Source organism: Acomys russatus, chromosome 21 (assembly GCF_903995435.1).
Source record: "Acomys russatus chromosome 21, mAcoRus1.1, whole genome shotgun sequence".
NCBI lineage: Eukaryota > Metazoa > Chordata > Mammalia > Rodentia > Muridae > Acomys > Acomys russatus.
In genome coordinates, this window is record NC_067157.1 from 6,246,639 (window position 1) to 6,270,068 (window position 23,430).

A 23,430-nucleotide genomic window follows, 5' to 3' on the forward strand; every position below is an offset into this window, starting at 1 on the left:
TACATCAACATCTCAACTACTCTCATTGTTTAGGTTTTGTTTAAGAAACCGCATTGCTGAGATTTCCTGCATATACCTTCTCTATCACATACAGAAACACAATCTCAAGGCTAATGTCCTGTCCTCTGGCTCTCCTAGCTTTTCCACCCTCTCTTCTTTGATAATGTTCCCTGAGCCTCAGAGGTACGACTGACATATCATCTGGAGCAAGGCACCCACAGTAGTCAGCACTTCTTTGCATTTGGATCAGTTGTGGTTTAATGGTCTTCTTGCTGCAAAAATAAGCATCTTTAATGAGGTGCGAGGACTACACTAATCTCTGAATTTAGGAGTCTTTAAAATGCAGCTAGAAATCACATTGGTTTGCTAAAGTGGCAGTAGCAGTTTCTCCTCTAGGTTCCATGAACTCGCCAGCCATGGAAGTTGGCTAAGTTTACAGTACCAGGCATGACTTCCCTCCTACTGGGTGGCCCATCGCATATATCCAATTAGATAGCTGTTGGTTACTGCCAATATACGGGCACCACTATTGCACCTTTGGGGGCATCCTGCAATACCGATCATTGCTGTGGCTCAAAGGTATCACAACTAGGTAGGACTACTGCTTTCTCCCTTGGCAGCTTGCATAACACCTTCCAATATTATGAGAGCTAGTTCTCAGAGAACTACTCAGAGTCAGACTACTCTGCCAAGTCCTATATCCAGGGGTATTTACCTTAAACTTTTCCGATGCAACCAAGGGCATAGCCATAATTTATATTTTGTTTGGGAAGTCTCTTGGGCTTCTCTGACCAACAACTCAAAAGGAAGTTTTTCATAGCTGTTATTAGGATTTTTATGAGATAGTCTATGACTCTCAGGACACAGCATTTATCACCCCATGGTGTAATTTTCCTTAAGCTACACACACACACACACACACACACACACACACACACACACACAATGTAACTTCATTTAAGCTATACACACACACACACACTTTAGATAATATAAAATAATTTCTATGGCTTTAAAAATATGCTTAGTGTTCTATTTGTCCCTCCTCCATCTCCCTCTTCAGTGTACACGCCTGACTTTCAAGGGTGCTGTGAAGTAAATCCAGCTTGTAAGCTGTGTCCTTGGGGAGAGTAAACACAGTATGCTACTGGGGAAGGAGAGGCTGAGAAGACAGAGTGAAGGATCTGCATACATAGCTCTGAACCTGGTCCCAGGAAACATTTCAAGTACAGTATCTAATGCCCGATTACCCCAGCATTGCTCGAGTGATGAAAATAGAACATGATGCCTCTGAACAGAATGCCTTGTTAGCAATGATCTTTTAAAATCTAATTTTCCTGTACTGTGGCATACAGCCATTTTTTTTTCTAGAAAAAGTCTTTATAAGCAATAATTTAAAAATAATGGCTTCCTCAAACCACTGGATTATATGTATTAACACCAATTCTTAGGACATACCTTAACAAAGGGGTTCAAAGGTTAAAAAAAAAACCTGGCACAAATATAAATTTTATTAATGGTACAGAGTGGGGAGTACTTATCAAGCAGGTACTGTGGACTCAGGGTCTCTAAAGGGATCTTAACTCTCAGCTTCCACAAGCCAGTGGGCAGCTATTAGAAGACCATCAAGTACTGTTCAGTGCCCAACCCCCCAACACGCACAAACCAGAGGTTCAAAGACAACAAGGTCTAGGCTCAGGTGGCTGAAGTGAAATTACACACTTTGTTTGTATGTTTGTTTTTCCAGACAGGATTTCTCTGTGTAGCTCAGGCTGTCCTGGAACCAGGAGACCTGACCGCCTCTGCTTTCCGAGTGCCTCCCGCCACCACTGGCCAGCTAAATTACTCATTTCTTGAGAGAGGAACTTTTGTAGCATCTTAATAAAGAAGCAATTTATTTGAAATAAAATGTTAATAGTTCTCTCTGAAGAACTTGAAGGGGAAAAGTTAAAATCAGAGCAAAAAGGCTTTAAACTTACCAAAAGGAGCAAAGGTTTCCTTAATGTACAAGTATACTGTTTTTTAACATTCCATGTGATTTTTAGTCATATATTCCTGACTAATTCACCAACATTTATGGTAAATAGTACATTTAAGTTCAATGGCCAAGCTTCTTCTTAAATAGGGTGACCAAAGTGGGGGGGGGGGGGTCTACAGGGAGGAAGTCACCCCCACCACTCAGACACAGCCCTGAACATCAGCCTGCACAATGAGACCTGTCCCACCACTCACCGCAGAGACACAACTCTTCTGATACGAATCTGGTTTTGTAATAAGCATATTAATAATCAGAGTAACTTTGATAATTAGGAGTTAAAAACAAATAGACAAAGCCCCCGACCCCCCCCAAACCCTCTAAATATGTCTTTATCCTACTATTCTGTTATTTAAAACCAAAGTGTTGTTATTTCAGAAACCCACTTTTGTCAAGCAAAAGAAGAGGGAAGGACAGGAACCCAACGCTATTAAACCCCATCTCTGCATTTTCACTGTTATTTATAACTCCCAGGTATTATTTTTCCATTTTCAGACATGGACATCTTGAGAGGGGAAAAACAACCTGCAAATCAAGATGTTCAGCTGAAATTAAAATGAACTTTGTAAGTAACTTAGCAATCACTACCCCATCTGCCAAGTCGCCACCTTAGCGACCATGTTGAGCGCACATGCTGCAGCCAGCTCTTAACACTGCGGTTAAGACAAACAGCCAGACTGAACAGACACTAAAGAAAAAGCATCTGTTCGGAACAGTAGACCCTGTCACTACCCCCTACACAACACAGGGCAGCAACTGTTTACACGGCATTCTTACTGTCTTAGCACACATTAGTAGTCTAGAAATGAGCTGAGACACACAGACAGATGAGAACACTATGCCATTTTATGTAAAGGACTTGTGGATTCTGGTTTCTGCCAGGAATCCATGTCACATGGACATCAGGGAACAACTGTATTGCTTCTTTAAATAGCTGTAATCATATGACTGATTCACTGTCAACCAGTGACTAGTAAGAAAATAAACGGGACACCTCTAACACTGTCCTATGCAACTGACTTCTGAACGTATGTATGTAATTGAGTGGCCCAGGGGGCCAATTCCAACCACTGTGGTTTCTGTTATCCACAAATGTAAGGCTAGTAAAGCAGTAATTATAAAAAAGGAAGAGGGAGGGAGGGAAGGAAGGAGGGAGGGAGGGAGGGAGGGAGAGAGGGAAGGAAGAAAAGAGGCTGGAGAGATGGCTCAACAGTAAAGAGCACTGGCTTTTTCCCAGAGTGCTCCAGTTTGAATCTGAGCAACCACATGGTGGCTCACAAACATCCGTAACTCCAGTGCTGGGGATCCAACATACTCTACGAGCACAGACCATACACGCAGGCAAAACAGTCATACACACATATAAACAAATAAATCTTCTTTTAAAAACCTAAATAAATAAATTTAGAAAGATGACAGGCCCTGTACTACCCAGGAACTGGCAGCTGTCACTGCAGAAGGCTCATTGGTAAGTAGCTCACAGCTTCATATCCACCCGCCCTGATGTCCACTTGGAAGTCAGCTTGCTTCTGGGAGTCGGATGGGACCGATGACCCACTTTCAGTGACTTCCGAACTGACTGTGAACCCAGGTGGTTCTACGGCTCTTTATGTGGGTTCCCATGAGCTGGTAGCAATGGTTATCGACCTGGCCAGCCTAATGTGCCCAGTTAATCTAAGATGCTAACTTCAGGTTTCAGTCAGGGCATTCTGTAGCTGTGACTGAAGTAAAGAGCACGCGTTATACTGTTGTTGACCATGGATGAGTAGACATGAGGCTTCACCAGAGAAGAAGACATTGCACTCAGGGACAAAGGCATCAGCCTGCCTGCTCTCCCTGACAACCAGCCCCACAGAGCATCACACAAGCCAAATCCCTGCAGCACGACTCTCCGTCACATCCACTCTCTCCCCGCACCCCATCTCTGCCTCTCTCCTACACACACAAGCCATCTACTGCTCTCTGGCAGTAACCGGAGTGTATACATGCGAGTGGAACTTCCCGAAGTTAACCCGTTTATGCTTTAAAAAAAAAAAAAAAAAAAGATTTATTTATGTATTATGTATACAGTGCTCTGCTTGCATGTACACCTGCAGGCCAGAAAAGGGCATCAGTTCATGTCATAGATGGTTGTGAGCCACCATGTGGTTGCTGGGAACTGAACTCAGGACCTCTGGAGGAGCAGTCAGTGCCCTTAACTTCTGAGCCATCTCCCCAGCTGTTTGTGGTTTTTAATGTGTTAGCTTCTATCCTCTAGTAGCCTGAGCCTACTTACTGATATAAAAGCATGGTGAGGCTGCAAACAGCAAGTGCGAACAGCTCTCTTTTGAGAAGGAACAAGGTAACTGAGTATGCTAATAAGATAGGAGAAGCCTGAATCCTTTTTCTTCACAGAGAGAGCAACAATGCTTCACTTGGGCTCACTCTGAAGAGGCCTGCTGCTATGCAGAGACACAGTGAAAACCTGTGCGTAGTGCTTTCCTCAGAGAATGCCGACGCTGACATGGTGGCTGTGGTTTTGAGACCTCTGCGTTTATAAACAGAATAAGTAGCTTTAGTATATATGCATAACACCAGTATAATAAATTACCGGCCATCCTGCTACATGGTGAAATGTGCTCTGTGACTGCTGGCATGACAGCATGTGGACCTTGCTCAGAAGTTTAAGTGATGCAATACCCCATGAAAAGGGAATAGTTTTGATTCTGAATGTTGAATAGTATTAACAAGGCAAGCGAATTATTATAGAACTGTACTTAGAACTGTACCTTTTGAAAACCCACGTGAAGCATCTCTGAGAATCACTGCTTTACACTAGCCAGTCCGTTAGGCATCCTCATCCGCCTGTCGGCTTACGCGACAGATTTTCAGGGCTGGTCAAACTTCAATATAGTGAATTATAGAGTTGAAAAGCCTGATGTTAGTACAGCACACTGCCTTTCAAGGAGCCACTAGCCCATGCTGGCCTCAGACTCAACAGATCCACCTGCCTCTGCCTCCCTGGGCTGGGGTTAAATGCCTGGACTAGCTGCTCAGTGACTGCCCTCAATACTTAGGAGGCTGGTTCTGCACTGTAATGGCATATGTGGCTTCAGAAACACAATCAGGCGGCTACTGTGTACACAGCTGAGGAAGGGTCATCACAGGTCACCGGTTATTCTGGGAAAATACCCACCTTTGTATTTATTAACCACCTGCCTGAGGCAGTTTGCATCCTCACAACTATATGGCTCTGAAGCACTACAGACCAATACTCCAGCTATTTCCTCACACACAGGATCTCATCATAAACGAGTGCAGAAGACATGTTTACACCAGTCTACAGAGACAGTGCAGAGCCAGCCTTATCTCACTGTATTTACATGGACTAGCACAAAAAGACAAGTCTATATGAAATGAGATGATGTGGCGGAAAGGAAGATGGCTTCTTGAGAGTCAACTGAAGACCGACACAGTACTCTCTTAATAAGTGTATCCTGGGATAATCATGTAGTTCTGAAAATAACTTACCTGTGATACCATTGGATTCCTGCTGGAGGTCGCAGTACCACAGTCGGTTTACCGGGTCACATCCCTCCCAGATGGACAGCAGGACATAGCGGCCATCATCGGATAGCTACAAAGAGGCAAAAACAGTGCCTAAGCTCGAGTGACAGACCTGCTCTTAAGCAGAGTGTTGAACACGCATTAGTTACTATTCTCATCACTGTGACCGAATAGCTGAAAGAAGCAGCCTGAAGGAGAAAGGGTTAATCTGGGCTTGTGGGTTAAGGGGTGAGAGTCCACCATGGCACGTAAGGCATGGCAGCAGAAGCTCATTCACAAGTGGGTGCATAAGGAAACAGAAAGACTTCAGGAAGTCAGGCTATAAACCTCAAGGCCCATGCCAAGTAACAGACTTCCTCCAGCTAGGCCACGCCCATCCCAAGACCCAGAACCTCTCTGAACAGCACCACCTGCTAGGTACCAAATGTTCAAGAGGCTGCATGCTACTATAACAAATGCTAAGGGAAAGTAGACTTCAAGTGCAGTGCCTTTACTCCAGACTCAGGGTCAGCGAGAACGTAGGAGTTTAACTAGAAAGCATCACTAGGAAAATAGAATGCAATAGTTTTTATTTAAACTTCTCATGTACTATCTAAGAATGTGTAATGTGATATTGTGAACACTAACACATTCGACCTCTAGGTCTGTGCGTGGGTTGCCTATTTTAAGAGTTATGGCTCTAGAGAATAAGAGTTAGCAGAGTGCATTTGGATATGAAGTTCAGAGGCAGGGGCACATTTGCACATTTCCACTGAATGGCTCTTTAAACATTTCCTTACTCCAGTCTACCACAAGATCTCAGAGGTAAAAAAACCCTGACTTTTGGAAATTTCAAATATAAAAAAGCATACTCACAGATAGTGAAAAGAATGACAAAAATCTAATACAACAAGTAATGCATTGTTTTATGTCCTTCCATAACTAATTTTGCATGTGGTACCTTCTTGACAACTAGCTAGCATTGATATACATAGATAAATCTATTGCCTACATTTTACCTGTTGGATGCTATACATATACCCAGGGATGATACCACATAACCGAGCCTTCTCCCTACCACCAGATGTTTAGGTTGCTTCAGTTTCCTCCACACTACAAACAATTCTTTAGGAAAAAAACAAATCTTAAAGAGAACAGGAGACTGTGTGTGGCTCAAGTACAGCCCTCTGCAGAGTTTTCAACCTGACAAACCTCCACAGTCACGGGGCAACTTCTTAAAACGCTTTGCCTTTATAAACACGCATATAAGCCAAGTGGTGGCAGCGGTGGCAGCATATGGCTTTAATCCCAGCACTCGGGGAGGCAGAGACAGGTGGATCTCTGTGAGTTCAAGGCCAGCCTGGTCTATAGAGTGAGTCCAGGACAGCCAGGGCTACACAGAAACCCTGTCTCAAAAACCCAAAATCATTACCATTACCACCACCACCACCACCTCTCTAAAGACACACACACACACACACACACACACACACACACACACACACACACACAGTGTTAGCTCTTGTTCCCTATAAAATTCTGCCACACTTTCAAACTGTTATTCTTTTATTTTGTCATTCCATAGACATATTCTAAGGATCTATGTACAAACTCATGTCTAAATTTTGTTTCTATGTGTTAAAGGTGTATCAGTAAACAACACAGGAAAGTCTCACATCTAATCAAGAAGATAAACACATAAGAATAAGATTATGCCCTAAATTACACAAAGGCAAATGTCACAAATAACAGGAAGAGATCTCAGTGATGGAGACAGGACGTGGGGTAAAGGTCTGGAGTTTCACAAGGAGCCTCGGGGTGGCCCATGAGGAAGGAGGAGGTCTCTTGGTATGGCTCAGCAGCAGCCACAGCTCCAGAGCTGCCATTTCGTTTGACTTTTATTCATGTGCCATCTGTGTCTCTTTATCAGGCTTTTGACACACTCAGTAGCTTCAATCACTGCCCGTCGATTACAATGTTACAACGGTTGTGTGCGTGGGACTCGCTGCACTCCTTGGATCTCTGGGTTCACGTATTTTATCAAACATAACTTTCCTTTGCATTTTCCTTATTTACATTTTAAGGACACCCTCATCTCTATCCTGGCATCTCAAACAACAGTGAACTTCACTTGGTCCTGCCTCGCATAAAAGCCCCTGTAAATAATTTCTATAACTTTAAGTGTCTGCTGCCACATTTGCCATTTCTGAATCTGTTCCTGTGATTAAGGATCTTCCCGGCTTCAGGTCACATTCTCTGCTTCATTATACGTGAAGTGAGTTCTGCATTGGATTCTGGTCGTTTGCAACACTGTCTGGGTATTTTCTTTCTTTCTCATCTGCCTGTAAAATGTTTTGAATCAATTAATTTCCTGGCAAACCAGCAGGCCCCACCCAGGCTTGCTCTGTAGCCTTGCTGGCTAGGGTCTGCAGCAGCCTGACTGCAAACATCATAAGCTCTCTTGGGACTCACGAACCCTTGCTACTTCTGTCACGGCACGGGACACCGAGCCTTGTTAAGCCGTGGGTAGTTTACAGCTCCGGGGTGTTGTGTTGAGCCTGAATTGGGAAAGCTCATCCAATGCACACACTCCCTGCTAGGCTGCAAGGAGACCCTAAAGGAAATCGCTCGACTCTTCATGGGAAGTTCCCAATCTAATCACTTAGTAGCTCAGTCTCTTAGGATCCTTAGTTCGTGTGAGAAGGAAACGCTCAGAGCTCTTCATCCTTGCGCTGGGGTCCCTAGTAACACCGTGAAGGAGAAGGCTGGGGCAACTGTAGGAATGACCACAAACTTCTGCTGTACCTCTTCCACTCTGCTGTCTAGCTGTGCAGCGCAGGCGCTGAGGCCAGTACAGCACCCACGCCGGTGTGGCCAGTGAAAAACATCTACTGCCTGGTGGGCCTGCTGAAACTAAATGAAGCGTAATTTGGTTCTCAATATCCAATCTGAGAATCTGCAGTTTTTTAAACCGCTGTTATCAATTTTTATCCAGTGTTGTATTCATCTTGCTTTTTTCTCTTTTCTTCCTCTGTCCTCGTTCTGGACACTGAACCTGGGGCTTCACAAGGCTGAGCATGTGTCCCCGTCAGCTACAATCCTACCCGTGTGTGTGTGTGTCCATGCGCGCACACGCATGTGGGTGTGTGGGTGTATATATGTACATACATAATTTATTTCACGTGGCTCTGGCTGGCCTTGAACTCACTATGCATTCAATTCCTTCCTGACCCTCCTGCCTCTATTTACTGAGTGCTAGGACTCACTGCAACGCCTCAAAAGTCAATTTCTTTATGAGCCTCTCTTTTTCATTTCAGATTGAAATCTTTTTCTTTTCAGCTCTTAATAAAGAAAGCTAGCAAACTAATGTTCACAATTTTAGTTCCACCTTTTAAAAACTGTCCTACATTAAAAGTATTAGTAACAAAAAATAAATAAATAAATAAATAAAAGTATTAGTAATCCACAATTATAATTTTACTAAATATCACCAAAAGCAGCCTCTCTAACATTAGTTCCTGCTTTTTTTTTCCTCTTGTCCGCTGAGAACAGACACAATCTGTACAGCTGCTTGAAGCCATGCCACATCAATCACAAATGACGGCTACCTCAGCTGCGGTACCTCAGTCAACTGGAAGACAGAGCAGCAACACCCACGCAGGAGCACCAGACCTTGGCCAGCAGCTGCTTCTAGCACACCCCAAGAGCCCTCCCCAGCAGCAGCGGGCACAATGCCAGCCAAGTCAGGCCTCTGTGTGGGAAAGGTGCAGTGAGAGCAGTGACACCTGGAACTGGGAGTTAACAGAAGCCGGGAAATGGATCCTAACAGCGATGAGAGCTAATCAGGTCCCTGTCAGAGCGGCAGTCTTTACCAAACATACCAGATTCCTTTCCTACCAGCTTTGAGTCCTAAGAGCAGCACTTCTATACTGAGTGTGTTTCCAACACTCCAGGAAAGCCTCTAAATGCTAAACCGCGCGTGCAAGGTGAGTTCTCAGGTAGGACTCATGGCCGGGGTAAGAAGCAGCCACACGCACATGAGCAGCCGTGCACACGAGTGTGCAGGATCCACCCATACAAGTCTAACATGCAAGCTTATGTCAGACTAGCCAGTGTTCCTCAGACAGTGCAATAATACAGCGGAGACAAACAGGAGTCTATCCAAACACCATGTGATATGTTGCCAGTAAGTCAGAATCGGAAACATTAGAACATTCTAAACAAAAACTGTCTTGAAAACAAAGTGATACAGCTCTTGATGAGGGTACAGCCACTCAGGTCTCTAATCTGCGCATGTTTCCCTTGCGGTAGACAGGCTTGGTTATTCACTTTTGTTCTCCTCCCTCTCTTACTGAGCGATACATGAGTCGGCAGAAAAGTGGTCAACCAGCCCTCCAGCAGCAACACAGGCGGATCATCTCTAGTTTAAAAATCCAAAATCTGAACTGGTGAGATGGCTGGCTGAGCAAGCCTGGCAACCTCGGTTTGGTCCCCAGAACCCATAATGGAAGGAGCAAACTAACTCCTGAGAGTTGTTCTCTGAACTCCACACATGCACTGTGGCACACCATATGACACCGTGAGTAGAAAAACTGCACACCTGAGCCCAAGTGACAGTTTGTGGTCAAAGTACAAGCACATTAAAAAATAACGCTCAGTTATGTATGTGTTATAAAACGCGACTGTCACCTGGGGTCCTACGGTAGCTCATCCTGGCGAAAGGGAAGGTCAACTAAGAACTGCCGCTCTCAGACTGGCTTGTGGGCAAACTGCGGGGAGATTTCTTGATTGCTAACGGATGTTTGAGAGCCGCACCTACTGCCAGTGGTACTTCCCTGGGCAGGTGGGCGGGAGCAGCAGGAGAGAGCAACTGAACCGGGCTCCAAGATCGTGCTCCAGGGTCTTGCTTGAGTTTCTGCCCTGACTTCCCTTGATAACCAACTAGAATCAGGAAGATGCAATGACTCCTCTCCTTCCCCAAGCTGGCTTGGATCTTGATGTTTATTATAGCAGCAGGGAAAAAACAAAAACTAGACTAAGCCTCATTACCACAGTGCTTTGTTAAGTGCCTGCAAATATCACACCATCCGAAGGACGTGGGTCCGGAGCTCTCCACCACAGAACGGCGTTCCCACCAGTCACTGGCTGCTTGCCCACATATAGGCCTCTACTTTAGTTTTTGAGCCCATCTGTCTTCCCAGTCACCCTTGTAGTAATAATCAGTGTGGTAACTGAAACAGGCTGGCAGCTGTGCAGTCTGCTGGGTAAAAAAGGCACTGCCAGCCTTGCCCAGCCACACACCGTGGGCTACACTACCAACCAGTCTGGCAAAATATGTCCATGGATGCAACAGCAGCAAGAACGCTATGGGGTGACCACTATCTTCTGGCTGGATTAAGGTCCACTCCTCAGGAGCGTTTGCACGCCTGATACTATAACGAACCATGGTTGGGGACTCACTGGACCCACAGGAGAACCCACAACTGTTATTTTGGTAAGTGGACATAGTTAAACTGCCCTCTGAGTTCCTATCGCTGCAGATTAGTGCAGCTCTCTGACCTCAGACAAGCATTGTTTGTTTTGTTTTTCTGAGCAGTGAGTGGTGGTTAATGCAGAAAGTCACAGCTGATCAAAGGCTAAAGTGTAAGCTCAGTGGAGTGCTCAGGCACAAATGGAGTATCTACATCACACCAGAAGACAGGGTGGCCAGAGGCAGTGAAGGACCGGGCCAAAATAGTGTCTTCTGGACATGGCGGGACTACTGCACCCATGATCCCACAGCAGCACAAGACCGGCACAAGGCCAAGCTGCCACCCCTACCTGAGGACCTATTGACATCTGATAGCTTCCAGGGGAGGGAAAGTCACTTTTCTTTCATGGGTGTCCCCTAGTAGGTGATAGATGGTGAATGTATAGGCAGAGCAAATCTAAATCAGTGAGCTACTTAAAAAAACAAAAAACAAACAAACAAACAAAGAGGCCATGCAGTTGGGAGGGATGGGGGAAGATATGAGAGTAATTAATGGGTAAATATGACCAAAATATATTACATGCATGTATAAAATTATTAAAAGTAATAAAAATTTTTGATTATTTTCATTCAAAATTATTTTGAGCCTATTCTTCTCCTCCTGCAACTCCTCCCAGACCTTTCTCCCACATCTCTACCTACAAACTTCATGTTCTTAGTCTCTCTCAAGACAAACAAAACAAAACAAAAAAACAAACGAAAGAAAGAAAGAACAAGGCAGAAAGATTGTAGGAGCCTGAGGTGGTGGCTGACACCAATATGAACTCACAGAGACTGTGACAGGACACAAGACCTTCCCAGGTGAAGGCAGACACCATCCTAGCATGTAAAGGGGGAGGTGAACAAAAGTCCCACCAAGAAACTCTTTGCACTTGGTACCTGGTGGGAAACGGAAAAGCAGCTTTCTCCATCAGAGTGTCCTGTCACCAGGTGTCTTAGATACTTTTCTATTGCTGTGAAGAGACACCATGACCACGGCAGTGTATGAAAGAAAGCATTTAACTGAGCATTTACAGAGCAGAGGGCGAGTCCGTGACCATCATGGCAGGGAGCATGGAGGCAGGCAGGCAGACATGACGTTGGAGCAGTAGCTGAGAGCTTACATCAGACCCACAAGGGTGGCAGAAAGAGCAACCAGGCCAGATGTGAGCTCCTGAATCCCCGAAGCCAGTCCCCAGGGCCACAACTCCTTTAACTAGGCCACACCTCCTAATCCTTCCCAGACAGTTCCACCACCTGGGAGCCAAGCATTCAAATATGCGAGCCTGTGGAGGCCTTCAGACCACCATGCTGTGTATTACACTCACACTCCAGGGCAGGCCACATGCCCAGGAGTAGTTGGCCAACACAAAACAGATTCCATGTTGTATGTCTGTGTGAATATCCCATGTGAACGAATATATGTGTAACATGTATAATTGTGTATACACATGTATATTTTTAAATTACTAGGGATCACAAGCCAATGTATAAAAATAGCTTATGGCGATATGTGATATGTGTATTAAGATTTAGGATTGAAAAACACACCTTGTATTAAGATTTAGGGTTGAAAAAAACATCTTTCAAGAATAAGGTGTGGGGCTGGAGAGATGGCTCAGTGGTTAAGAGCACTGACTGCTCTTCCAGAGGTCCTGAGTTCAATTCCCAGCAACCACATGGTGGCTCACAACCATCTACAGTGCAATCTGATGCCCTCTTCTGGCCTGTGAGTGTATATGCAGGCAGAGCACTGTATACATAATAAATAAATAAATATAGAAGGAGGAAGAGGAGGAGGAGGAGGAGGAGGAGGTGTGACAGAGTTAGGTCCCTAGTATAAGACTCTGGTGTCTGCATCCTTCTCACATCCATCTCCACAATCTTCGCTCTGCAGCGCCCCCTGCTGGGAACATCGCCTCACTGCATTTGAGTTCTTAAAGATTTTTGTTTGTTTGGGTTTTGGTTGTTGTCTCAACCGGAAATGTTCACAAATAACTCCAAAATACGAACGTTTTTGGTGGGGAAGGTCCAACCTAACCTTAAAGACAGCCATCTCTCCCTTCCACGTGTTCCTTCAACTACACTTCATCATCTACACTGAATAGCTGGCATCTCTCCATCCAGTCAAACTACAGCTGTTTTGTGCTGTACCCCAGCCCCATGGCCCCCCTTCAGAAGTTATCCTCCTGGCACTGCCATGTGATGTGCACAGAAGGGACTGTAAACACAAGGTGGCCGGCTGTCCCTGGAAGGCAGGTGAGAAGGTGGCAGGTGGAGGGGCAGTGGTGATCGCAGCAACAGTCAGCCACTTAAGACACTTCCTTACTGGAGTCCACCAAGTTCTCCCCGCTCCCGGTGAGGAAGGCCCGTGCAGAGAGCAGAGGGAGCACCCGAAGAATCATCCTGGGGCGGAACTGAGACTACCAGGTAAAGTTTTCCCTCACGTCCAAGGTGAGAAAGACCTGTCCATGCAGAAAGGTCCAAGAGGCCCCAGCACAGGGAGGAAGGGAAGTCACACTCTCTAAGGGCAAGACAAGGAAGGTGGGGTGGGGGTGGAGGCAGCTACAGCCTGCCCTGCTTCTCTCACGCCCGGAAGCCATCTTCTCAGCCAGCAAGCTCTTCAGCCAATGAGACACTAGTGAGCATCCACAGGCTCTCAGACTGTGAGGACAAGAAGGAAAAGACCTCTGCTTGCCTACTGTTTTGTTTTGTCAGACAAGGTTTCTCTGTGTAGCCTTGGCTATCTTGGACTCACTTTGTAGACCAGGGTGGCCTCGAACCTACAGAGAGATCCACCCGCTTCTGCCTCCGAGAAGGCTGGAATTACAGGCTCGCCCCATGCCACTGCGCCTGGCGTCCATTTCTTTTTTTATATACTTATTTCAGCTTACTGCTTCTGTGCAGTAGACAAGCAGTCTTCATTTCCTGCCACTCTTCAGACAATCCTCACTGTTATCTTTGTGTGACCTCTTTCTTCCTGAGGAGGGACGCAAGCTGCATGGTGCTCATAAGGGGTATCAACAGTCTGGGACGTCATCCACCCATCTGTGGCTGGGCGTGTTAGTACCTATGCAGACACTTGCTGCTGTCTATGCATGTAACAGCCACCAATGCTGTGGTCTACACTGTGTTAAGCGTTAGGCTAAGGCAGCCATGTTGCCTGCAAGATGAACACGATACCTCAAGTACCCAAGCCTTTCTTTTTGTTTGCTTGGCTAATGACATTAATCATACATGTGCTAAATATACACAAGATACATGTGAATCTATGAATGTTAGCTGCTCACAGCAGCATCATGCTAACACTACCAGAAGCATTCAGGGAGTCCCTGGATGAAAGAATTAAAAAAAAGTATATATACAAAGTAGCAGACGGATGAGAAGAAGTAACTCTTTCATGGGCACTGAGTTCCAAACTTGCGAGATTAAAAAAAAGTTCTGAAGATGGTTGCAAACTGATTTAATGTATCTGATGCTACTTAAACGGTAAATTATATATATTTTAAGTTTCAAAAAAACCCAGTGCTAATCTAGCTGCTTCCTTCAGATACAGGCAGACCTGTGCCAAGAGCTGAGTGTCAAGCTCTCCTGTCCTTAGATTAAGGTACGCTGACACTCAATCTCAACACTCCTGCAATCATACCAACTGAATAAACTTGATTAGAATAGATCTGCCGGAGCGGAAGTGTGGCTCAGCGGGGAGCGGAAGTGTGGCTCAGCGGGTAGAGAGCTTGCCTGGCACACATGAAGCCCTGGGTTTGATCCTCAGGACTACACAAGCCTGGTGTGGCGCTCATCAGCCAAGCAGTCCGGAGGGAGAAGCTGCAAGCTCAGAAAGTCAGGGTCATCCTCAGCTACAAACCAAGTTCAAGGTCAGCTTGGGCTACTTGAGACTGTCTCAGAACAAAAGCAAAAACAAAAAGTAATTGTTACTTCCAAAGTTTACAAACTTCTCTAGGAGAATGGGTTTTCTACTTAAAAAAAAAAAGCCAGAGGGAATAAAATTCAAATATTAAAACGTACTATTTTAAGTTTCCCTCATAACTGTCCAAAAAGGTAAGAGAGAAATATGTGAGTTTTAAGATTTTTATTTTTTGGTAACATAATCTCCCAATTGTTTTTGCTCAGATAAGGGTGAAAATATTCACTATTTGTACACGCAACGGGAAGCAAACCCAGAAACAACCACTGAGATGAGAGAGATAAAAAACAAACATATAAGAAAAATGACATTAACCATACAGGAAAAGCTGCTACACTGAAGAGCTAAAGGGAGGAAAAGCACAGAAAAAAATTCATTTTAAGAAGAGAATAATGGCAGGCAGTGGTGGCGCAATCCATTAGTCCCAGCACTCGGGAGGCAGAGGCTGGCAGATCACTGTGAGTTCGAGGCCAGCCTGGTCTACAAAGTGAGTCCAGAACAGCCAAAACTTTGTCTCGAAAAACCAAAACCAAAACCAAAACCAACCAAACAAACAAATCCTGTAGATTCATTTCATAGTCCTTTAGAATGTGGAAGATTTTCCTGAGAATGGGCAGACAGGGAGTTTTCCAGGTTGGCCACGGAACTTCTCTGACCTCTGGCTAACGCAGTTGGACACCACTGGGATCCAGGAGTGTTTCCTATACAAAAGCATCTGCATTAGGCCAGCGGCAGTGATCTGCTAACTCTTCATCTAGATAAGTAAAGGACAATTTAAACTGCTACACATAAAGACACATACGGACAGGACACTGTCACGGCTCTTCTGTCCCTCCAACCTGACTCAAAAATAACGATTTAAGATTTAAAATATTCCTTTCCTGTCAAAGTCCTGCTTGCCTTTCAGAAAAGAGAAGTGCCTCAGCGTGCGAACACGTCTGTGGTAGATTCTTACCCACTGCTGGGTGTTAAACCCCACTCTCAAAAGACAAGCAGCACGCTCCCCTTCTGTTAACAAACATTCCTTAGTACACAGGCAGAAACTCGGGGCCTTCCTGCGAGAACGCCTAAGTTCCCTCACAGCTGACTCTTAAGGCACAGAATGCAACAAGGCCACCTAATTCAAGAGCTCAGCACTTCAGTAACTATTGTTACAAATGAATATTTAGATTCTTATAAAGTGGGGAAATATCTAAAGATGCCTCATGAGAAAACAACATAGGTGAAGAAAACACACCGGAAGAGACTCATCTCCATCTCACACTCATCCATGGGCAGCAAAGAACATTCTAGAAGATGGCCATACTGGTCTTCTGGATGTTCATGCTTTTTGCTATGTCATCATATAACCATAAGCATTTTTTTTGCTCTTATTAAGATTTTGTTGTTGAAATTAATGGTTAAAAGATTTAGCATCTTCCTTCCTAACAATCAATTTAAATAGCAATCTTCTAAGAAGACTCACTCTAGTACTTCTATGACCTACGGAACATCAGCCACGTATCAGGAGTATTTACACGTGCATCCATGAGACTCGTCTTTGAGGACAAAATTTGGCAGTATACGATACCTCGGCTCCCCCCATCCATTTAGGCTCATCGGGGAATTCGGCACACAAAATATCTTCTGACTGGTCCGTTCCCAAGACGTGGTAGCAGAGCTTTTGGTGGAGATTGGTGGATGTCTCCGTGCCTGAGGAATAAAAGACGCTTACTTAAGGTGCATTTGGACATTTTAAAGAAAATCTACCTCCATCATACAAATGCAAAGAACATTTCACATGTTAATTACACAGTTGCAGGACGCCAAGTTAAAAGACAAAATGCCAATCATGTTTCTACACACCAGCAACGAAGGAAGAGAAGAATTCAGTTACCATTAGCAACCAACAAAGTGAAAATTCAATATAACCTAACAAGGCACAAGGTATGTAAGCAAAATTACAAAACATCCCAAAGAAATGCAGTAACTGATAAACGGAGATACTCCACACACATGGAAGAGGGCTGTGCTACCAACACATTGGTTCTCTGGGCCTGCCTCTTAGACGCACTGCCAGGACTCCAGCATGTTCATTTGTGCTTAGGGACTGTCCTGGGGGTTTCTGTTTGCTTTTTGTGAACCTGACTCGATCTAGAGTCATGTAGGGAAAGAACCCTCAACCAAAACTGCGCCTCCAGGCAATCCGAGGAAGGCCACGGATGTGGGAGGGCCACGCCCACTGTGGGCGGGGCCACCCCTGGATAGGCGGTCCTCAGTATACAAGAAAGCAAACCGGAGCAGCCATGAAGTGCAAGCTGGAAGGCGGCACTCCTCCATGGTCTCCGCTTCAGTTTCTGCCCTGACTGCCTTCAGTGATGGAAGATTACCTGAAAGTGTAAGATGACGTCAACCCTTTCCTTTCCAAACTGCTTTTGGTCATGATCTTTATCACAGCAATAGAAACCAAACTGAAACATGAAAAAAACTGAGGATAATGTTTACATGGAGGGACAAAAAAGATTCAGAGCGCAGGACAACACTGAAGAGAAGAACAAACGAGAGGCAACACCACACCGAAGGTGAAGAACGAAAAGATGAAGGGCAGCCGGGCGTGGTGGCGCAGGCCTTTAATCCCAGCACTTGGGAGGCAGAGGCAGATGGATCACTGTGAGTTCGAGGCCAGCCTGGTCTAGACAGCCAAAGCTATCACAGAGAAACTTTGTCTCGAAAAACCAAAAAGAAAGAAAGAAAAGAAAAGATGAAGGGCAGATGCTGACTAAGTTCACGACTTGTCGCCAGCAGGGACCGTGCTGTGTGCACGTCATCCCAGCACTGGGGAGCAGAGGCAACTGTAGCCAACCAACCATGTCGACATAGTGAGACTCTGTTTTACAATAAAAGACTTAATGCTACAAGGGGGAGGTGGGGAACAAGAGGGTAGTGGATACCCTAGTAGAAACAGAATAAAGAACTAAATGGAGGACTGGGGGTGGGGGGAAGAAGGGGTAGAGGGTGGGGGGGAGAAGTGGTAGAGGATGGGGGAAGAAGGGACAGAGGGTGGGGGGGAAGAAGGGACGGAGGGTGGGGGGAAGAAGGGGTGGAGGGTGGGGGGGAAGAAGGGGTGGAGGATGGGGGAAGAAGAGGCGGAGGAAGAAGGGGCGGAGGGTTGGGGGGTGAAGAAGGGGTGGAGGGTGGGGGAAGAAGGGGTGGAGGGTGGGGGGAAGAAGGGGTGGAGGGGTGGGGGAAGAAGGTGGGGGAAGGGTGGGGGAAGATAGAAGGGGCGGGGGAAGGGGGGAAGAAGGGGTGGAGGGTGGGGGAAGAAGGGGCAGAGGGTGGGGGGGAGAGAAGGGGTGGAGTGAGGGTGGGGGGTCAAGAGGGTGTTGGTAAGGTGGGGTAAGAAGGGTTGGATGTTTTTGGGGGAAAGAAGGGGTTGGCGTGGTGGGGAAGAAGGGACAAAGGGTGGGGGATAGGGAAGCATCAAGTGAGTAACTGGGGGTGGACTGAGTTTTGAGATATAACAATAAAGGTCACATGAACCTGACCATTAAAATTAAAAATGTATACTCGGCCAAAGAGCCTACTGGAGGAGTGAAAAGCCACAGGCTTTGCAAAACACCAACATGACAGAGGGCCATTAGCTAAAGCGCGCAAAGGACTTGACTGGTAAGGTTCAACAACAAGCAAACTAGAACCCAGTCAAATAGTAGGTCAGAGACAGACAGTAAGTAAGCTGTGACTACGGGCTCCACATCATGTGGAGGAAACAGATGGTAACAGAAGCTAACTAGTACAGAGATGCCAGACTGCCGATTCCCAACCTCTGACAGCATCGCAGACACTGGGGGGCCCAGCCAAGAACCCTCCCTCCTTGCTGGTAGGAATGCAGAAGGCCACAGGCCTTGGGAGATGCTGCTAGGTGTTCCTCACCCTAAGATCTGACAACTGTGACACCTAGAATTCATCAAAAGGATCACAAATGTCCACACAGTAATCTACCCACGATAGAAACTTAGTACATAACTGCTAAACTAGGTGACAACCCCGGTGTCCTTCAGTTACAGAATGGATAAATACGACAAACCATGAAATGTTACTGTTCACTAGAAAGAAAAGATCCACAGAGCACAAAGCAAGTAACTCATGGCAGGAACTGCTCTGCAGAGTCTTTATTCTGTGCAGTGCCGTCTATAGACCTAAGACAGACAAAATTATCCCGACGGGACGGGCCAGCAGCGGCCAGCGCAGGCACACACCTGGACCCTGGGCCTGAGAGGCTCAAGCAAAAAGACCTAAGTTCAAGGCCAGTTTGGGCAACACAGTGAGAACCTGTCTGAAAAGGAGGGAAAAGGAAGGATCAGGGTCACCAGGCACTAGGGAAGGGCACGGGGACAGAAGGGGCAAAAGTACCTTCAATGATACTGCAAAGGGGACATGTCACAGCTGTTGAGTCCAAGGGCACAGACCGTACAACCACCACCCTCACTGGATGATGATGGTCACTGCAGAAGCTAATTATGAGTTATTAATAATCCCTCACTCTGAAGACACCAAGGATAACACTCATCTTTATCAATTCAGCTGTGAACTAACGCTTAGTTTTTACAAATGTTAGGTATCAGCTGACTATCACCAAAAAGTAATTTACATATATTTGCTGATTTTGAAGACTATTGAGACTAAACTTTATTTTCTCATTGTAAAAAATGTGCCTAGAAATCTACTGGGGTAATAAACAATAGTTGCCAAAATGTAAAAACTACTTTATGGTGTTGAAGAACACTGACTTTTAAAGGAACATTGACAGGAGACACAATATGAACTGCCTGTTTCAATCACAAACCCTCCGTTATAGTCTGAGAGGCTTTTACACCCCACACCACACCCCACCCCACCACGAAAACAGCAGAGTTACAGCTGGGTGACACTGGCCTTCTTAAACCACTCATTAACTACTAACCAGCCTGCAATCTCAGGGCCACCACTGGCCACCTGCAGGCTAAATGCAGTTGCAGCCAAACACAAAATTCTAAGTATTAAGCTGGGCATGGTGGCACACACATATAATCCCAGCACTTGGGAGGCAGAGGCAGGCGGATCGCTGTGAGTTCGAGGCCACACTGGACTACAAAACAAGTCTAGGACAGCCAAGGTTACACAGAGAAAGCCTGTCTCGAAAAACAAAACAAAACAAAAAAAATGTAAACATTGTAAGATTAAAAAAAAAAAAAAAAGGTTTGGTAACTTGATTAATGGATGAAAAGGATGGATACGTCCAGTCCATCCAGTGAACAGCACCAATCAGTTCAGCTTCCCCCTTAGCCGCAAGAAGTCACACAGTCTCTATAAAAAGGCGCCACACTCAAGTGTTCACATACCATCGCTCTTCCCATCCTGCTGCGGGTACGAGTTGTAGAACATGCCCTTCCCGTCGTGCGTCCAGGCCATGCAGGTGAACTTCACTCTCTCCAGCACGTCAGGAAGCTCCTTGGCACCATCAACTTTCATGAACTTGATCGTCACCCAATCTGAGCCACTGGCACTTAGACCATACGCAAAATATTCACCGTCTTCACTGAAGGCATAACCTACAGGGCACAGGAGACGGTCAGGTTGGGCCACCGAATACATGGCCGCCACCCACACGGTCAAAGCTGCCTGTCACAGCATGGAGACCAAGCGTGCCACTGAGGCACGGGAGTTAGTAGTGAGCGAACCTGGGCTCAGCTGTCATGGGAAAACTGCCATTACGATGACAAGGTTCCATAACGCCCTGAGACCATACTTTCTTCCTTCATAAATAAAGCCTTAGACTATAATATGCCCATTAAGATGATTCCATTTTAAAATTTTATAACTCAATGGGTAAGTCAGTTAAAAACACAACTCGTGGGACACGCAGCATATTTTATTTATACTCTAAAGGGAGTAAGTACGGGGAAATCTGCTTTTATAGTAATGACTGGATTATGATACGTAGCATAGTTTGGGATAGACTCCAAAGCATTTGAGATCTCTCTTTACAGTGTCATTTTCAGAGCATTACTGGCACTCAATCCGCACCATGACATCACAGACCCAGCTAAATGTAGCCTGAGGGCTTGCGAGGAAGGTTCATAGTGTGCGCACTCCAAAAGAAATCGCAGGCAACCTGTCTGTGGACTGCCAACAACACCCCCATCCTGTGGAGGCTTCCCGGCAGTCAGTCATGCTTTCTGTTGGCTTTCATGGCTAAAACATCACAGGGCAGACTATCCTAGTAGACTAAGACTCAGATGCCAGCGGTTTCCTGGGAAGCTTGCTCAGCTTTACTGGAGGTCTAAAAATTTGCAGGAAGCTCAATAACTACCAAGGAACTTCAGTTAGCCGGAAATTGCTTTGCTAACATTTGTGTTAATCACTTCTAAGTCCTGTGTAATATCCACAATCATACCCATGTATATGACGATGCAGAATAAGAGTCTAAAAGGGAAAGGAAGAATATTCACATTTTATTATATAAAACACTTAAGTGTTCAGATTATTTATATATAAATTGAAGTTTTTCAGGAAAAAATAAAATAAATCATTACTTTGACCAAAAGCATATGTAAGGAATCATATGCCACGTCTCATGCCCAGTTCTCCTTTAAAGCAATCAACACCTAAAGAAATCACAGAGATCCGCCTGCCTCTGCCTCTGCCTCCCGGGTGCTGGGGTCAAAGGCATGCGCCCTTTACAGCTGGAATATTCTTTGCACTGCTTAGGTTTCCTGCAAGAGGGTTTAAGTGTCTCCAGGCAGCTAGGTCTGTCTGGGAAAGGATTCTCCAACATCCCAGAGGTTAACTTGGGTGTAGTGTGACTCGTTCTCCAGCTCTGGTTCATTTTGCTGTCAGAGTGAGAGAGATGAATGTGACGACTCATGTGGTCTCAGTATAGTGTACAAAGTTAGCTTTCCTAATACCGTGTATGCATCTGTGCTACACACGGTCCACACCCTGCTAGAAATTTCCAGAGGCGCCAGGGCGTGCAGTGCTTACCTCGGAGTGCTACTGTGCCGTCATCTGAGAGAGTGTTGGGGTCCAGGAACACTCTGGCTTCCCCCTCTAAAGAGCCTTGCACATATAACACCCGTTGGTTCTGCAAACCTGTATTGTAAAAATAAAAATACCTGGGGACAGAAATTCCCTGTATTTAGCTGTGGCATTTTCTATTTGCGGAGAAGAATCAAACACACGAAGAAGCGTTTCACAACAAATCCACACACAGAAAGAAACCGCTGCAATGAAGCTGAGGCGGACAGGAGGAGAGTGGAGGAAGTCCCTCGCTTCCTCCACAGCACTCTGTTACTTGAACTCCTTTCTGAATGCAAATAGCTTACTGTAGTTTGGTGTGTGAGCTACAGACACAGACCAGTTTGCTAAAAATAACACTTGCAGTCAAACAAAGCAGTGAGCGTTTCTTCTAAGTGAGGAAGAAAGCAAGTTTTCTACTGTAGAATTCTAGTCTGCTTCCACAGCTGAGCCGGGCTGGCTGCCAGGTGTGAAAGTCGTTATTTCTTAACCGCTGTTTTACGAATATGGACAGCACTTGGCAGGACGAAAATGATCCGCATGTTCGAACACAACACTCCTGCACAGAGGAGGACGTGTGCACTCAGGCTCGGCTGGCCAAACCAACGGGCAGCACTGTGTTCCAGTTAGGCTAATGAAAACAGCTGCTAGGCAGGGTGCAGCACACTGGGTCTACATTGCTGGTATCTGTTTGATATGGGGAGGGCCTAAGAAATTCCAAAGTAAACGTGTAATACTGTAGCCAAAGAGACTTTTCTTTTTAAGGACAATAGATTGTGTTCAAGTGGGTGCTAGAAAGAGATGGACAGAAGGGCTAAACAGAGCCCATCCTTGGATAGGAATAAAAAGCACATATCATAAAATGTTTTCAAGTACCACAGGCCAAAGCGAACATTAGATGGAAACAAATCTCCCCTGTTGCTTATGAATCACAGGCTCACCAAATAACTGTGGGTAACAAGATTTACCATAAGCTGGTTTCCCAGGCTGTATCACTGCCAAATTTCTTAACTGCTATTTTACAAATATGGACAGCAATGGGCAGGACAAGAACTAGTCTCATACTCAAACACAACAATCGCTTCCTTTTACAAACTGGTCGGCTCAATGTGTACTTCGTTTGTTTGACATGGGGTCTCACTGTGTAGACAAAAAGATCCACTTGCTTCTGCCTCCCAAGTGCTGCAATGAAAGGCGTGAACCACCACACCTGACTTGTATTCGGTATTTTAAGCATTCAGGGAAGCTGCAGGGTGGCTCAACGGGTGTTTACTGATGAAGACCTCAGCTGGAATCCCCAACAGTGATGTGAAAGTTAGACACTAGGGTACAGGCCATACCCCAGCACTGGTAAGTTCCGGGCTCTGAGAGAAACCATGTCTCAAAAAAGGGTAGAAGCTGCAC

General features: G+C 45.6%; 1 protein-coding gene across 1 annotated transcript in view; it reads right to left on the bottom strand.

Annotated features, from left to right (window-relative positions):
- The window catches only part of Prep (prolyl endopeptidase), a 97,890-nt gene that overhangs the window by 50,901 nt on the left and 23,559 nt on the right, over positions 1–23,430 (bottom strand). The window contains exons 4-7 of the mRNA XM_051164176.1: positions 21,994–22,124; positions 20,352–20,561; positions 16,565–16,686; positions 5,546–5,651 (exon numbers count right to left, since the gene is read on the bottom strand). Coding sequence (XP_051020133.1) covers positions 5,546–5,651; positions 16,565–16,686; positions 20,352–20,561; positions 21,994–22,124 — 569 coding nt within the window. The remainder of the gene's footprint in view (positions 1–5,545; positions 5,652–16,564; positions 16,687–20,351; positions 20,562–21,993; positions 22,125–23,430) is intronic.